This window comes from Mirounga leonina, unplaced genomic scaffold, assembly GCF_011800145.1.
Source record: "Mirounga leonina isolate KUSES-001 unplaced genomic scaffold, KU_Mleo_1.0 Mir_200, whole genome shotgun sequence".
NCBI classification, from domain to species: Eukaryota; Metazoa; Chordata; class Mammalia; order Carnivora; family Phocidae; genus Mirounga; species Mirounga leonina.
In genome coordinates, this window is record NW_023270503.1 from 24,124,401 (window position 1) to 24,141,994 (window position 17,594).

Below are 17,594 nucleotides of genomic sequence, written 5' to 3' on the forward strand. Positions count from 1 at the left end.
GACGCTCAACGACTGAGCCACCCAGGTGCCCAAGATATCTGTTTTAAATAAACTCCATGTCACAAGTCATCTGTGGCCACTTGCATACCCACGTCTCCAGAATCACCCTAAAACATGGGCGCCCTATGCATCCCCTGCTTGTCCAGTGCCCGCCTTGCCGTGGTTGTGGTTCCTTGAGAGAGTCTGAGAGACCTCCTGCTACCCAGGCTTTTCTCCCCGCCCCAGCCAGGGAGGGCACAGACCAAGAGCAGATGGAACAGGTAAGTTTTATTTGGACTTTCAACTTGTTCAGAGAGCTCAGGGGCCCCCACCTCCCTCTCCAGGCCCCCTTTCCCATTTCCCCTCCCAGGAGGGAACACTCAAGATACAATGCCATGTGTCTCTGGAGTCCTTGGTCCCTTCCTGCCTGACACACCTCTTCACTCCCCTGCGCTGAGGAGGAGGGGAGGGGTGTGACGAGGCGGGGGCGCCTGGAAGTGTTAGATCAGAATGGTACATGCACTGACGGTAGCACCCACTGCCACCCGCCCAGGGCTGAGACCTGGGAGAGGCTCACAGTGGGGAGCGGGGGTGGGGGGGGAGTTGGATTCATCGTGGGGCAGCAGGCTCTTGCCGTGGGAAGCTCCCCACCTCAGCCCTGGGGACCCCCTGGCCTCCTGCTTACCCATCCTTCTGAGGGTACGACTCTGAGGTAGATTTCACAGAGGGAATGTGGGTCGCTGGGGTACAGGAAGGGGGTTAGCTCTTTTGAAGTTGATCTCCAACAGCACCCTGGGCCCATCTGCAGGTTCTGGCCTGGGAGGCAGGGCTGATGACACCCACCCAGCTAACCGAGGCCAAGTCACACACTGGCTCCAGGGCACCTGTGGTGTCAGGGACTCGAGTAGGGTAAGGGTGGAGGGGAGCATCTATCTTAACAAATCTGCGTCTTGGTGCAGGGGCTCCAGGGGGATGCGGGGGCCTGGGAGGCTAGCACAGATACTCCCCTGGCCTGGGGGTCATGGTGCAGGGTGACCCCCACACCCCCTGCCCTCCGGGCAGCCTCTTTAGGCTGAATCCTCCCAGTCCTGTGGGGTCCTCCCTCTCCACTCCCACCCTCCCTATTCCCCAGGGGGGCAGAGGAGGAGAACAAGACTGGCCTACAGGGAATGGCAAGAAACAAGATGCCTCCTTCCCCCAAGGGGGGGGGGGGGCGTGCCAAGAGCCCCGAGCTGGCCATGGGATGGAGGAACTGGTATCAGTGTGCAAGGCAGGCTCTGGGACCCCACAGGGAGGTGCTCCCTGGACAGAGCAGAGCCTGAGAAAAATGGACATCTGGGGAGAGGCTAGGGGAGCTCCCAGAGTCCTCTGATACCCTCCCCCTCCCCCAGGCCCAAGCACTAGACACCTTCTTGGATCCAACCCTGTCTTGAGAACAGAAAGGCAAAGGGAGAGGCTGAGTGGGGTATGCCCCTCCCCATCCCAGCCCAGATCCCCACCCACCCCCAGCAGAAGCCAGGGAGCTGGGGAGAACCTCGGCTGGCCTTCCAGGAAGAGCCAGGGCTGAGTGGTGCCTAGACCAGGGAAGACGGCACACACGTTGACTCGGTAGCTAGTGGAGGTATCTGGGGGTCGTAAGGGGCAGGGGCCCCCCACGAGATTCATGCAGCATTCAAAGTGAGTGAGTGTTTGGGGGTGATGAGAGAAGATGGACAAACAGCCAATGGGTGGGGGACGCACCCTAGATCTTGCTGTTCTCCAGGTGGGAGTCAATGTGTTTGATGAGGGCATCATCTGGGTACCCAACAGGGAAACCGAGCTGGCAGAGGGGGCAGCTGCGGATATCTGAGCCCACAGTCTCCATCAGCAGCTGTGGAGAGAGAGGGGAGTCACTTACAGTCCCCAACCCTCCCTCGTGGTCCCCACAGCCCAGCCTGCCCTTTCCTGAAACCCAGGGCCGGGAAGACTGTACCATGCAGAGAAGGCCTGGTTACCTTTTGTCCAGCACCATCCCTCCTCCTCCGCCCTCCCTGCCCACTTTCCACCAGCTCAGCATCCACTCCCCCAACCCAGGGCCTACGACCCCAGGAGGTGTGTATGTATGCTCAGCCTGCCAGAGCATCTGCAGTAATGAGGGGAAGCCAAGACCCAGACATGCCCCCAAAGTGACTAAGACACGGCTCGCAGATAACTCAAAGCGATGGATAATCCCAAACAATGTACAACCCAAAAATAATTTTCTATCTGGCTTTGGAATATATTTTGGTCCTTCCAGGCGGCAAGGGTTGGCTCTGACATTCAGGAAACTCATTATTTCAGTGAAATGATAGAACCCGAGCGAGGCTGTCTTCTAGGACAGCAGGTAAAGGGCAGGGGCTCTGAGGCCAGATGGAGGGCACTTGGGTGAGCAGGCCCGACCCCGTGTGGGCCCCAGACCTGTGGCGGTCATCATGGCCTCCATCACTAGAGTCACAGCAGAGGGCTTTAGGCTCCCTGCCTCCCTCTCAGGAACCCTCTAGCGGAATTAGAGCATAGAATCACTGCCCTCGTCTGGCAGGTAAGAAAACTGAGGATCAGAGAGGGTGAGTAACTCGTCCACCGCCTCACAGCGGCTAAGCGGTGAGGCCCGGAATCAAACGCAGGCCCGCCACTCGGGCACCGACCGGCCGGAGCCCAACCCCGCGGGCGCCCCCACTCACGTTGATGGACGGCCAGGACTGCGCGTGCTCGGCGTGGGCGTAGGCGGCGGCGGCGGCGGCGGGCGACTCGGGGATGGGGAAGCCCGCGCAGAACGAGGCGCAGCGGATGGTGCCCGCCTCGGGGCTGGGCGGGCTGGTGGGCACGGCCCACTCCTCCTCCTCCGACGGCTGCTTCTCGAAGCGCAGCCGGATGCCCTCGAAGGCGCGCCGCGGGCTGAGCGGCCGGCCGGGCCCGTAGAGCTCGCTCGCCCCGTAGGCCCGCGGCTTGGGCAGCGTGGCCGCCTCGGCCTGCAGCCAGGCCGGGGAGGCGCCCGCGTAGCCCGCGCCCTCCGCCATCTCCGAGTAGCTGCGGCGGCCCTGGAAGCAGGCCTTCACGTGGTGGCTGGGCGGCTTGGCGTAGGCGCGCTCGGCCGCCGCCCTCTCGCCCGGCGGCGGGGGCGGCGGGGGCCGGGGCTGCGGGGCCGGGCAGGCGGGGGGCCCCGGGGAGCGGCGCTGCGGGCTGGGGGGCTGGCACGGCGGCGGCACCGGCGAGCGGCGCTGCGGGACGGGCGACGGGCAGGAGGGCGAGGCCGGCGAGCGGCGCTGCTGGGGCGAGGGGCACGGGGGCCCGGGGGAGCGGCGCTGGGGGGCGGGGGACTGGCACGGGGGGCAGGGGGGCGCCGCCCGGGCAGGCGGGGATGGCGAGGGGCACTGGGGGGCCGGGGAGTGGCGCTGCGACAGCGGCGAGTGCCTCTGGCCTGGAAGAGAAGCAGGAAGGACCGCGGTGGGGGGGGAGAAGGCGTCAGAACTGGGGGAGCCATGGGCTTGCCGGCGCCCAGCGCCCCCCGCTCTCCTCGGAACGCGGGTGAGGAAAGAGCCGGCGGCGAAGGGAAGGCAAGCGTGGCCCCAGGACGCGGGACGGTAGCCACAGCTGCCCCGCTCCCTTCGGACCCAGCTCCCCGGCCTCCCCTTCCCCGCCCCCCATCTCACCGCCGCTCCGGGCCTGCTCCTGCAGCAGAGTCCTCAAGATCCTCCCCTGCAGGGAACTCAACTCCCGCAGCCGGCCCAGCTCCTCTGTCAGCTCCGTGTAAGCCAGCGCCAAGTTCACCCTAAAGGACACCCCAGCCCCCGCCCCCCCCCAGGCAAGGCTTGACTCCAGCCGGCCCTGACCCTGCGGTCGGTGGGCACGGAGTGAGGGAGAGAAGGCAAGTGGGTGTACCGTCCCAGCTGTGGACAGAGAGCTGGCTGTGCCCCAGTCTCGGGCTCTCCCTTCCCTCCAAGGCCCTCCTACCGCAAGGGCAGAAGGTCTGCCTCAAACACCACCTCTTCCAGGGAGCCTCCCTCTCTTCCCCGTGAACCTTACCCGGGGCTAGGGCAGGGGCTGGGGCTGGGGAGCTCAGTGACGCCAAGGGGTCCCTGAATCCATGTGCTCACCAGGGACTGCCTATGGCCCGAACACATCTGCCACACGTGTGTGTGAATGTTTTCTAATCTGTGCAGAAGCTGTGCTGACGGATAAAACAGATTCATCCAAAACCAGCACTGAACTTACAGTCGCTTTAGTTACTGTGAATTTTCTCAAAGAGCAAATACTAAAAGTGTTTAACTGCAACCCGTGTGCTGGGGGCAGGGGGTCCATGAGGAGTCCTCAGCTTTGAAGGACTGGAGACCCGTGCTCTACAGCCTAAGAGCCCCATCCCGTAGGTGAGGACACGGCCTTCTGGCTTGCCAGAGGAGCCAAGTGACAAACTGGAACCCAGGTCCGCCCAGTGCCAAGTCCACTGCCCTTGCTTCTACCTCAGAGCTGCCCCTGAGCTTTCAGTCTCGCACCTCCCAGAGTCTCCAGGGAGCCCTTCACATGGAGAGCTTTGTGGGCAGCTGCTGTCCCGCACACCTCCAGAGGGTGCCACCCACGATAAGCACTTAGCAGAAGGGGCATTGTTCTGGAACTGCCCTGGGAGTTCTTCGAAAGGGAGCATTATGTTGCTGTATCTATATTCCCAGCACCCTGTCCAGGCCTGGCACCCAGTAGATGTTCAGGAAGTGAAGAATGAATGGAGCCTCCCCATCCATTTGCCTTTCTTTTTCCCTTTCTTCCTCCCACTTCCTCCTGGGCACCCACCTGCACGGAGCTGGAACAGGCTCTGAACTTAGCAAAGACTTCACCCACTTCCTTTTCTCTTCCTTTCTCTTAGGGTCACTTTGTTCAGAACTACAGAAGGTTCTCTCTCTCTCTCTCTCTCTCTCTCTCTCTCTCTCTCTCTCGGCACTGCCCCTCCTCTCTCCCAGCCTGGGCTGCACCCCTCCAGGGAGCCCTTCCTGACCTCACATGCTGCTCTGTGGTCGCCTTGGGTCCCTGCTTTCATCTCTGTCCCAGGCTTGGACATAGCCTGGGAGGCAGGGGTTTGGTTTCATCGGATCTCCCCGCCCCCTTCCCAAGTCCAGAAGGGACTCCTGAGCTTTGTGGAAGTTGGAGCTGGAGGGAGGTGGCAGGGAGAGGCTCAGCCATTCCAGATGGATCTCCTCCCAGGGGAGGCCCTCTTGCTCTAGGAGCTGTAGGGTGCTAGGCATGAATAGGGTTGAGGGGGGTGTCTCCAGACCCTGAGGGCCCTGTCTCCATCCCAAGGTAATGGTCATGGGAGAGAGGATGCATGTGGAAGGGAGGGAGTGAAGGTAGGAGTGAGCCCAGTTGAGTGTGAGGGACGGTGTGAGTGAGTGAGTGAGTGAGTATGTGTCTCTGACCGTAGAGGAGAGAAGGGGAAGTCTTGAGGTTAGGGCTTCAGAGGGCAGGAAAAGCAGAGGTGCAGAGGGTAGATAATGACTGAGCTCCTTCACTCTACACTCTCTGCTCACTGCCTGGTTCTCTCTTGCTAATCCTGGGGCGAGCTGGGTGATGGGGGGGCAAAAGCCCCTCCCACAACAAAACTATTTTTAACCCATTTGGGCCAAAGCCAAATTATTGCAAAGAGGCTGGGATTCTGGGGGACAAGTCCACTTGCTAGGAAGAGAGAGTGCTCACTCCCCATATCTGAGGGTGCACAGGGATGGATGGGAGCAGAGAGGAGGGAGTCCTTCGGGGAACCCTGGCCGAGGTGCTGGAACCTCAGTTCTATCACGTCTCAGCTCTTATGTGATGTGTCCTGTGCTCCCCCATCTTCATCCCACGGGTCTGTGGGAAGAAATGGCATTGCCCCCATCACACCGGAGGGTGCAGCCTGTGTGTCCCACATCAAATTGGGGACTCCCCAGTGACAGGCTCCCCTCTGAGTGCAGGAGCTGTGTCTCCCCCATCAGACTGGGGGCTTCGGAGGCTCATGCCGACCCTCAGTGGCAGGAGCAGGAGGGGGCGGCTCTGAGCAGGGCACCGACAGAGCGTCCCCCTCTGACAGAGCAGCGGGGCGGCTGCTAGTCCTCTCCCCATCTGCCTTCACTGCTGTATCTCAGGTGACAGATACAGGTCGGCGCCTTCACACCCCGCCTTGGAGATCTCACCTGCCACACTCAGTTCCCAAGCCCCTATCTCTCCCCTAGTTGCCTTCCTTCTCTTGTCAGGAGCTACCCCAGTTTCCACCGCCCTGTTCCTGGCACCCTCCTCACGAAAAAACAGGTCAGCAGGAAGCCCCTAGCCCAGAATGCCCAGCCCCTCTCCCAGCTCTGATCAGGTGCAGGAAGGAGGGCATTGGCGGAGGAGCCCCAGGCAGCCTCACAAAGACCTCTAAGTCCCCAGGCAAGGTGGTGGGGCCGGATCTCTAGACGTCCCATGGCCCTTCCGGACCGCCCCTTTCATCAAGCATCTCTTCCTACCTCAAGACACACAGGCCCGGGCTGCTAAAGATGCTAACGACCTGAATGACTCACATTAGAAAACACTGCCAATTCAGTGGAAAAAAAATCTCAACTTCACAACACAACCAAGGCTTGCACACGTGCACCTGAATGCACATTCCATTTCCTGGCTTCCCGGCCCACACCTGAATGCTAGTCCCCACCATCGCGACTGTTTGGGAAGCATGGGTCAGGTGAACAGCAGCAGATGGCTGCTCTGGGTACTTCTTGATTGCTTAAATTATGGGGGGGGGGGGGGAGTTCTGTCTGCATCTCTCAGAACCTGGGAGGGACCTAGGGAGAAAAGAATGATAGGTAACCTTGAGGAGGGCTTACCACGGGGCTGGGCATCATGCTAAAGAACGTTCCTGAATCTTCAAAACAACCCCACAATGTGGCCACTCCTGTCTCCATGTTACAGATGACAGGACTGAGGCTTACAGAGTCATCAAGCCTAGGAGCAGTGCAGGACTGGCCCCCTGGACTCTAAGAAGGTCCAGGCTACTAACCACTAAGCTATGTACTGCCTTCCAAGAGGATCAGGAAAGTGGGGGAATGGGGGCTGGGAGGGTGGCAGAAGGGAAAGAGGAGGAGGAGGAGGAAGCTGGGGAGCTCCTGAGCACCACCACCCATGCCCTGGGAGGGGAGAGGAAGGTGCTAGACATACATGGAAGATCAGAGCTATGAAGAAGCTGGCTCAAGGTCATAGAGCAGTGGTGGCACAGAGCAGGGACTCAAACCTGCTCTTGGCACCTCAGCCTGCTGAGCTGGCACCTTCGGAGGAGCCAGAGAACAAATGGCGTGCTGGCAGGAAGGAGGACTCCCTCCACTGCAAATCTTCCCACCCTTCATTGACTTATCCTTCCATTCATTCCACGAATAATTCAGGGATCTCAAAATTTCATCTGGAAACAATAATCTTCACTGTGATTGATAAAGCAACTGAGATGAGGAAGGTCAGGGACCGAAGCCTCCCTCTGTAAAGGGGCTCTTTCTACCCCAAACCAGCTGGGAGGCACATGGACTCGGCAGCGCCTTCCCCAGGGAAGTTCACTGGGGGTCCATGCTGGGCTGGCCACACGGAGGGCCAGCACTGAGCCATGGCTTTGGAACTAGGAATGGACTTGAGGTCAGGATTAAGGCTGGGGTCAGAGTCAGATTAGGGCTGGGGCTGATAGTTCATTTTCCAGCAGGATTGTGGACACAGCTGGGGTCAGGATGAGGGATAGGACTAAAGTCAGGGATGGGATCAGTATTAGGGTAGGATTGGCGTCAGGACCACACAGAGCTGGTCGTGTGATCAGAATCACCAGCTGACTCAGAATCAGGAGGAAAACAGAAATCCAGCATTCCCAGCCCTTCCATCTTTGCCCAGAGCTGCCCCCAGCTGCCCCCAGCCACCTCACCCTCGTGGGGGAATTTTGGGACCAAACTTTCCACCACCCACGGGCACACCCAGCATCAGTCTTCCCGCCCGACCCTCGGGGAGGGAACCACAGGCACCGGGCCGTGGAGCGGACTTGAGGTCGCGGGCCAGGGGCAGGAGGAAGTCGCTCTGCAACAACCCAGTGCTCTACCACTTCCTTTTAGGCGCCTTGAGCCCCTTCACTCTCCTCGACCAGCTATGACTTGCGGTCCACAGAGCCTGGCTCTTCATGGCAGCCCTGCCATGCTCCCAGCACAGCTAGATGCTTGCTGCGTCTGGAAAGCTCCTGAGAGACAGCCACACTGAGCAGCTCACGCCGGGGCTGGGGACCAGAGTGCCTGGGCAGGGGGGCATGCATCCCAATTGGTCCAGGACTAACCTGGTTCACACGAGTTGCCCCGGCAGAATTATGAAGATTTTTGAAATGCTAACACATTGAAATTTTCACTTTCAAAACTGACCAGGTTTGGTCAACAAGTCATCCGATCATCCCTCATAGAAGAGCCTCCTACCTGAGGAAGAACCTGAACCAGAAAAACACCACAGAGTGGTACTATCGCCCCATCTGCTCAGGACCTGCTTGGTAGTCACACTTAACTTCTCTCTTAACTTCTCCAGTTACTTAACTTCTTTGTACCTCAGTTTGCTCAGCAGTAAAAGGGGACAGTACCTTCACATCTTCGGTGAGAATGAAATAAGAGTTTGCAGGTAAACTGCCTCACACAGTGTCCGGCCTGGACGAAGGATCGGGAGTGCCCAGGAGACAGGTGGAGGAAGAAAGAAGGTCGTTTTGATCCTTTTGTGGAGATACCAGCTCAATGACTTTGGTTTAAGAATGAGGGGAGGATGTGCAATTTCCCATCAAGGGAGACAGTGTGGGGAAGAGCTGCTCTCAGCCTTCCTGGCAAGGAAAGAGTCAGAGACAGATTCAAAGCCCACTGATCCCTCAGACCACAATGAGGAGGGAGTGCTGGGAGCCAACTTCAGAGCTGCTCCCCACCCTCGGGGAGTCCCAAGGCTGCAAGTGCTCAGGGGTTAATTCCTGTGAGCACCCCTGCCCTGGCTGGAGGAGATTTGAAAGAAAGGAAGTAGGGAGGGTGAGAAGTGTGAAGGGGGAGGCCCTGGGCCTGCTGGTTCTGGGGCATGAGGCTAAGTTCAGGGTACACGGGGGTCTCCGACTTCCGTCCCGACCCACCCCACACTGCCCTTGACCTCTGTGCAGAGTTTCCATCCTCTCTCTCCGAGTTCACACTTCTCCCCCACCACTAACCGCAGCCCACGCAGAGGCTTGTGGGCGGAGAGAGGGGTGTGGGGCGGGGGGGCGGAAAAGGGCCAGGGCTGCAACACTGAGCCCCCCACGTTGGGAAAAAAGCAAGCCCTATAGTTCTCTGCCTCATCACTCATACTGAGCCCCCATCTTCTCACAGGGGGGCTCCCATCCCTCACTGCGCCCTCCCACTCCCTTCACTGAGCCTGCCCACCTGAGCCCTCAGCCCCCTCAAGGAACCCCCACTCCACAATTTCCCCTCCACTCTCAGCACTAGCCATGCCCTCAGAAAGGCCACCCTCAGGACCTGTGACTCTGAGCTGGGCTCAGAGGGGAGGGGGCTATGGGTTCTGCAGCCCTGCCACCCTGGGCTGAGACGCTCCGGGGTCCTTACCTCCCTGTGCATCCTAAGGAGCAGGCTGGTCTCCACTCCCACCCTCCCTCATCATTGTCTTTGGCCCCTGACTGACCTCCAACAGCTCTTCCTCTGGTACAGTCTGTCCCCTGGGCACCAGCCACCAAGCGCTGGGCTGACCAAATAGCAGGGCAATCTTGCCCAGAGGTGAGATCTGGAGGGTGGCAGAGTGGCCTGGTCTGGTCTGGATGGCCACTTTCAGAGGAACACTGATGACCAGAGCAGGTGGGCTGGGGGCTGGGATGGGAAGGACTGGGAATCCTTGGGGCCAAGGCTGCCTCAAAGGCCTGTCCCCTCAGCATGGGTAGGACCCCTGGGGGGAGGGGGGCGGGTAGGATTAGCAGAGGCAGTGGCAGTATAAGGGGGGATATTTTAACAGCCAGGACCCCCACAATAAAACTGGCTGCCCTGGAGGTGTCCAAACGGAGACAGGTAAGTACCTTTCAGGAACACACAAGACTCCTCCGGAGGGCTAGCCTGGATCCAGGAATTTCCCTGACCCCCATGTGGATAACCCAGCCCTGCATTCCTCTCCTGGGAAAGCCCACAGGTAAAATTCCCACTAGCCTGGAGGGTCTGGACAAAATGGAAGGAAGAAGAGGGGCTCGTGGGGGAAAGTGAGCTGAGAGCAGGTGACTGAGGCCTCCGGTGGAAGGACAGGGGAGGGAGCACTAGGGAAGCAATTACCAAAAGGAGCTGAGTTTATAAGAAAATAAAACTGCCGGGGGAGTGAGGACTTCCTCTGAGAATTAACTCTTGCCAAGCTGGGGCTGTCCAGAGATGCTCTGCATGAAAAGAAGTGTGAGGCTGGGCAAGGCAGAGCCTGGCAGAGAGGTCCAGGAGGCGCCGAGGCAGAGTCCCAACCATCCAGGGATGGAGGGGAGGAGCCGGAGGTCACCTCTGGTAAGAGTGGCTCCAGCCAGCCTCTGGCCAAAGGGCCTGGGTGGGGCAGGCGCCTCGGGTGGGAAGAAAAGGGGCTGTCCTGGCCACAGGGGCAGCATGGACACTTGACCCCCACAAGCGCCTTATGGGAGGAGTTCTCCTTCACTCACTCACTTACAGCCTTGGCCCCCTGCGATTCGATCCGGTGTTCCTTCTCTGGCCTCCCACCCTTATCACCTTCCTCCCACATCTCTCAGTAACGAGTGACTTCTGAGCCCAGGACAGAAACCTGAGGCCGCAGAGGTACCAGTAAAGCAAAGCCACTCAGCATCCCTGGAAGGATTCAAAGCTTTGCTGTTCCAATTCCAGCCCTGCCAAAAAAAGTCCTCTCTCTGGATTCAACCAATTGGAGGGAGCCTTCACTGCTGGTCAGCTAAGAGGGGGTGGGACTCAGTGAGCCATAAAGGGCCCTACGCTGTAATTTTTGAGGCAGGCTAGGCTTCTAGAAAGTGTGTGTGTGTTCTGCATTTGGGCACATGGGTTAGGATGTGCCCAGACCCACAAGCTAGGGCGGACACGCTGCACAGCAGCCCCGAACCCCTTCCCGGCAGCCTAGCTGAGGGGTCTCACCCACCAGTCCCACAAACTGGGTTCTCATCCCCCAGCTGTCACAGCTCCACCCAGGCCCTCACATCAGGGTGCAGAGGGAGCTGAGGGGTATCCCCAACTGGCCAGAAGCTGGGAGGAAGGTGAGAAGGAAGCCTGCTGGAAGGAGGATCCCTGGGGTCCTTGTGCAATGGAGAGTTAGTTCCTGCCCCCCTCTGGGCCTCGGTCTTCCCCTCCAATGAAAGTAGGGATTCTGTGCCACACGACTGGCTTCAGGGGAGAAGGCTTAGGCGGAAGGAGGTTTGCGCTCTGTTTCTCAGAAAGTGGGAGAGGATGAGTTCAGGGTGCGGATGTGAAAAGCACCAGGCTCGCTGCTGTCAGGCTGCCACTCGCCCTCTCCCTGACTGCCCAGTGCTGCCCCAGAGGACCCCACCATGAGACTCCCCACCGACAGAGCTCCCTCCCTACTTCCTGCTGCCCTTCCTTCCCAGCACGATTCCCAAGGGACACCCCAGCAGAGCATGTTCTAACTCCCCTCCCTGCTGCCATAGAACTCGAGTAAGCCCCTCTTCATCTCAGCCTCAGCTTTCTCCTGAGACAGAAAACAAGGCACCACGAATCCTGAAAGAGACCACCTCCTTCCTCCTCACCAGGGAGGGGACAGCCAACCCAACTAACTGGCCCTCTTACTGGGACAGAAAATGGGGCCCCAGAGAGGCCCAGAAGCTCACCGGGGGACACAGAACAGAGCAACAAAGCTGCTGAGATCTCTCAACCCCTGACACCACAAGGAGGCATACGCTTGGGTGCCAGAAGAAAGCAAAGGGAACATCCCAGAACGCCACCTCCTTCCTATGAAGCATGCAGAGCCACACAAGCAAGCCAAACCCCACAACCCTGATGCTGGAAGAGAGATCCTACAAGCAACCCAGAGCAGGGGAAGTGAACCGAAGGGGGGACCTGGGAAATGCCACCCCCAGGGCACAGAGGTTAAGAGGGAGAGGATTTCAGATGTGACTTACTGATCATCCCCGACTCTTTTTACCCACGCCATGTCCCGCTCTGACTGGTTGGAGGCAAGATCCTAGGGAGGAAGACTGAGGTCAGATGCCAACAGTCACCTTGCCCGGACCCCCCACCCCTTTACCACTCCCAGGGCCAGTCTATACCCAGGGAGGAAGTCCTGGGCCTCTAAAGGCTATTTCCAGCGGCCCCCAGGCCTCCATGGAGCTCTGGGCAGGGTCCTAGGCTCCGGTGCCCCTGCCGCTTACCTGGGCCCTGCTCTCCTGCAGCTGCTTCAGCTCCCCCTGCAGCCGCTCGCACTCAGCCTGGAGCTGCTCCTCCCGAAGCTGAGCCCCCCGGGCCTCGCCCTGGGCAGCTTCCAGAGCCTCTTCCAACCGCCGCCGCTCCAGCTCACTCACGCTGGCTGCGGGGCCCGGCCAGCCTGCTGGCAGGACAGAGGATAATGTCAGGCTGGGTCCAGCTGCTGGGCATCCTCCACTGACTCCCAGACCAGCAGAGACTGAAACAGGTGAGCACCACATCAAGAGAGATCCAAAAGGGCCAGCCAGAGGCCAAGTACCCCGAGATGCCTCTACTGAGGTCTATAAGGAAGGATGGCCTGAGCTGCTTCTTCTAATCTTCCCGCAGGCCAGGGACAAAATAAGAGGGCCTCCTGAATCCCGGGCCACATTCAAATCTCCAAGCATCCTCTGGCCTCTGCTAATCACCACCTAGGACAGGCATGGGGACTCTGAGTGGAGGTGCCCTCTGCTGACACACACGGGAACTGCATGGAGGGTAGCGGCGGTGGGGGGGGCGGAGCGGGTGGCAAGGGGAGGGAGTGTCAGTGGAAGAAACTGGGTAAGGGAACAGGTGGCAAAGAGGGATAGGGTAATTATGGGAGAAATTTAAGACATTATAATGGGGTGTTGACTCTCAGTCCCAGAAGGGGGAGGTATCCAATGATGCTGAAATGGAGGTTAGGCTTGGGGACTTTGGGCTAGGGACATCGGGGGTCAGGGAGATCTCACCGTGACTCAGGCCAGATCCCCCTCTCAGTGCCAAGTAGTGCAGGTCCAGATCAGCACACGGTGGGGCAGGGGCGGGCGGGGGGCTGGGGCTGGAGAAGGCGGCGTCCCGGAGGCCTTGTTGCTGCTGCAGTTGCTGTTCCAGGCCGCAGATCTGCCGCAGGTGGGTCTCCACCAGGGCCCGCTGCCAGGACAGACCACGGGGTGGGGTCTGCACAGGACCAGGGAACCCCTGAGGGCCCCCCAAGCCCAGGACTCCCGCACATCTGGGAAGCCATCCCCCCAACACCGAGCCGAGACCCCAGGTCACACATCCCGGCTGCACTCTCAGGGGCCAGGAGTGTGGGGTCTCCCAGCAGCTGCAGTGCAGACGCTTCTGCCCGTTGCCCCTTGCACGGTCAGTGTTAACGCCTCTTCCCTGTCATGAACACACAGGACACTTATAAGCCCACACGGCCCCCTCCGTCCAGGCACACCTCCCCAACAGAAGTGTAACGACTTCTATTCACCACTCTGGGCTTCACCCGTCTCATCTACAACATGGGGACAGCCACACTTACCTCGTGGGGTTGTTCAAAAGACTAAAATCAGTAAATGTATCTAAAGAGATCACAGCGGTGCCTGGCACACAGTAGGGGCCGCGTAAGTGTTTATGATGATTAAGGCAAAGCATTTTTACACAAATGCCCCACAGTGCAGCACTGTGGTCAGCGAGTGCCCTCTTCAGAGGAGGGACAAGGCTAAGTGACGTGACCCAGGTCACAGGTAGGAGCTGGCCGAGACGGCGTCTCCTGACTCTGACGCCCATCCCCCTGCTCACACGCGTGGCCATGCCCCTACCCAGAATCACACACATGCCGGACCCATCCCAGCAGTCACAGAGACCCGATTCCCTCTGCCCTCACCCACACAGCCTTCCAGGCACAGGGCCAGAGGCACAGAGTCAACCTAGCACGAGACCCAAACACGCGCACAGAGACACGGCGTCTGCAGGGTCACCGAATGGCCAGGGTGTGCCGGGAGTCACTCACAACTGGTATGACATACTCAGCCCCACTCACGAGGGCGACGGGCACTCAAAGACGTACAGGAACCTACTGGGGTCCACACCACAGACACACACACATGGGGTCGCACACCATCACACCACAAGGGTCACACCCTCAAGCACCCCCAGCTCCCTGGGCCTCACCATCTCCCCCAGCTCTGTCTCCAGGTCGCTCTTCTCCACGCAAAGTTTCTCATAAGCCTGGATCATCTCCCCAAGCTGTTCTTCCTGCTCCTTATTCTTCTGCAACTGGATGGGGCCCGGAGGGAGTGGAGGGCACACCACAGTCAGGTCCATCCTTGATGTGGGGGCCGAGCAGATCCCCGTGCCTCCCCCCACACACATCCAGCACCCAGCGGAGGGGTGGGCGAGGCTGCAGCCCATTCTAGGGAAGACTGCAGCCATCTCTGATCAAGGAGACAGAGCCTGGGGGTCAGGGGCGGGAGGGGTTAGAAAAACACTGGAGCAAGGAGCTCAGGGAGCCCAGCCTGGGCTGGGAGGGCAGCAAGGGGCTCACCTCATGCTGGAACTGGTTGAGCTGTTGCTGTAGGCTGACCTTCTCCATCTCCAGCAGGGAGCCATCCTTGATTTCATACAGAGAGAAGCCGTGCTCCTCTCCAAAGTCATTGATCAGCGGGTACTGTGGGCAGGCAGGCCCTCAGGAGAGCTGTTGCCCAACTCCCTGCCCAAGCTTCAGGCCTCCACCCCACAACCTGCCTTGAAGTCTGGGTCCCTCCCTCCCCTGCTCAAGTGGGAACCACAGGACCAGGAGGCATCTCCCACCAACCAGATCTTGTTTAGATCCAAGATCCCATCCCTTTGGCCCTTAGGGTCCCTTCCTCACCCTTCCCATCCAGAGCAGCCAAATCCCTCACGGGAGACCCTCAAGTTCCCAAGAGTGTGGATCCTGATCCCTCTTTGGGATTCCTGGGATCCCCAGTTCCTGCCCCTCGGGAACCCCCACCATAACACACACACAGGCAAACCCCCATCATTTCCAAGTCCTGACCTTGATCTCATAGACTTTGAGACGGCGGCGGAGGGTGGCATTCTCCCTCTCCAGACCTCCCAGGCGCTCTTTAATGTCCCCATAGGCTGTGATGAGGGCGAAGTGGGAGGCGGAGCACATGTCCCCCCCCAGCGAGGGGTCTCCGGGGGCATCCAGCCACACCTCACTGGGCCCCAGTGCCTCCTGGGTCAGGATGCTGATGTCATCTTCAAACATGGACTCCATGGCAAGGGCCCGGGCCTCGGCCCCCACTGGGCCTCCTGGGAGAGCAGGAGCAATGGTGGAGAGGGAAGCCTAGAGGCTGTCCCTGATACCCCTCAACCTGGCCCGAGGAACACTGAGAGGCAGCTTGGAAGCTCCCCCCCCCCCCCCGTCTCCCCCCAGACTAATAAGCCCTATCTTCTCTGCTGTCTTTGAGGTAAGGGGCTGGAACCACCTAAAGACTTGGAGGGAGGGGGGAAGACAAGTAGGGACAAGTAAGCCAGGCCAGCAGCAGGGAAGGGTTCCTTCCAGAACCCAGGGAGACCTGTGGACAAGAGAGGACTGCCTTCCCAAGTCAGGGCCCAGCCGGGGTTGCCTTGACACTCCTCAACCCCTCTCCACCCCCAGGCCTCGCTTCCCCAAGTACCTCTCTGCCAAGCTCCTCATCCCAGGCCGCTGCACCCTGGCTCCTCCCTAAGGCCCAGTGCGTCTGGGAGAGTCAGCCCCACCACTGTCAGGACGTCCTCTGTGGGGCCCCCGCCCAACTTCCCAGCTTCTTCCTGCAGGATCCCGGAGTTCAGGAAAAGGAAGTACCTCCCCACTCACACCAGCGCTGTGGCAACCCTCCAGGCCCTCCTCGCCCCTGACCTGGGACCCACAGGAAGTCCTCCCAGAGTGTCAGAGGGAACACACAGTGCGGAGGGGGGGTCCTGGGAAGGGACCGCCAAAGAATTCCCTAGCCCGCCAATGTGCGCTCACACAGGGAAATGGGGAGCCCTGGGAGGGGGCAGGAATGACTCAGGGCTCCGAAAGAGTAGGCGAGGGGGTGCGTGTGTACTTCTCCGGGCCCTGTTTATGAATGTGTGTCTGTGGTTGGCATGTGTGGGGGGAATGTGTGTGTCTGTGAATGGGTGTAGGTGTGTCACAGTCAATGAGTGCCTTTGCAGGGCTGCGGCTGGGGGTCGGGGATAGAGTTGGGAAGTGGCCGAGTGGCCGAGGGTGTTTGTGTGTGCACGCGTGCGTGAGCGTGTGTGAAGGGTAGCACGTTCGGGGCCGTGTGTCACGTGAGGCACTATGGGAATGTCCGAGGTGTGTGTGCGCGCGCGCCCCGGAGCGTGTGTGCGCGTAGGAGAGGGGGCTCGGCGTGAGGTGTGAGTTGAGACGGTGGGGTCCGCGACCTCCCAAAGCCGGGCGGCAGGAGCCTGGAGTGCAGAGGACTCAGGCCCGGGCCCCAACACCCCCCCCACACCCCATTAAGTGCCAGGGAAACGCGTGTGACCGGGTCTGAGTAAGGAGTGTGTGCGCGTGTTTAGGGCTGGCCCCACCTTTAACCCCTTCCTCTCCAGGCGCATCCCCTCCCCCCTCAACTCCGCCAGCCAGCGCTCACCACACCCCCCCAGCCCCCCAGCCCGCCAGCTCGCCAGCTCGGGCCCAGCCCCGCCGGTGGGGGCTCTGTCCCCTGGGCCGCCCCGACAGACGCTCCCTTCCTCCGCATTCTCCCCCCCCCCCCCGCCCCGCCCCGGCCCGGCGGCCCCGGGTGAGAGCCGCGGAAGGCGGATGGGGAGGGGGGTGCCTCCTCGGCCCCGGGCCCCTACTGCGGCCCCTTTAAGAGCCGCCCTTTAAGCCCCTTTAGCTTGGCCGACAGAAATTGTCGCCCCTCCCCTCTCGGGGGCCGAGACCACGCAGCCCCCTCCCCCACCGCTGGCCAAGCCCCGGGCCCCGAGTCGGCCGTCCCCGGACCGGAGAAGGGGGCTCCGGAGGCGCTGCGGCCTGAGGAGCGGCGGCGGAGGGGGAAGGGGGGGGGCGCTGAACGCGGGCGGCCGGCGCCGGACCCTTCCCCTCCCCGGCCCGCCGGGGCCAACTGCTGGCCCACCTCCCGCCCCCTCCTCCGGCCCACCCTGCGACCCCGGGGGGTGGGGGGGTCGGCCCCCGGGCGCCGCTCCCCTCCCCCCGCCCCAGCCCCGCCGGGGACTCACAGCTGCTGCCGGTTCCTGCTTGTAATCGCAGCTTACCCCCTCCGCCTGCTCCCTCCCCAGACGGGCACCAGTGCCCCCACCCCCCTGGCACCGCGCTCCGCTCTCGCCCTGTCGCCGCCGCCGGGTCTCTCCCCACCCCTCCCCCCAGCCCCCCTCCCTCCCTCCCGCCCGCCCCGCTCCTCCTCCGCCGCCGCCGCCGCCTCCTCCTCCCCGGCTGCTCCGGGTTTCTCCAGCTGGGAAGGCGCCCGCGAC

At 60.8% G+C, this 17,594-nt stretch overlaps 1 protein-coding gene across 2 annotated transcripts; it reads right to left on the reverse strand.

Annotated features, from left to right (window-relative positions):
- Positions 1-247: 247 nt before the first annotated feature.
- TBKBP1 (TBK1 binding protein 1) lies at positions 248-17,427 on the reverse strand. 2 transcript variants are annotated; one of them, XM_035026973.1, is made up of 11 exons: positions 17,343-17,427; positions 15,794-15,926; positions 15,166-15,425; positions 14,674-14,796; positions 14,301-14,405; positions 13,112-13,292; positions 12,350-12,525; positions 12,101-12,162; positions 3,648-3,766; positions 2,679-3,415; positions 248-1,849 (listed from the first exon to the last, which is right to left on the reverse strand). In XM_035026973.1, the coding sequence occupies exons 3-11, from the start codon at positions 15,388-15,390 to the stop codon at positions 1,721-1,723; spliced, it is 1,857 nt and encodes a 618-aa protein (XP_034882864.1). In that variant the 5' UTR covers positions 15,391-15,425; positions 15,794-15,926; positions 17,343-17,427; the 3' UTR covers positions 248-1,720. The 2 variants fall into 2 exon arrangements, with proteins under 2 accessions (XP_034882864.1, XP_034882865.1); XM_035026974.1 differs by lacking the exon at positions 15,794-15,926 and having other exon boundaries at positions 17,343-17,403.
- Between the last annotated feature and the right edge of the window lie 167 nt (positions 17,428-17,594).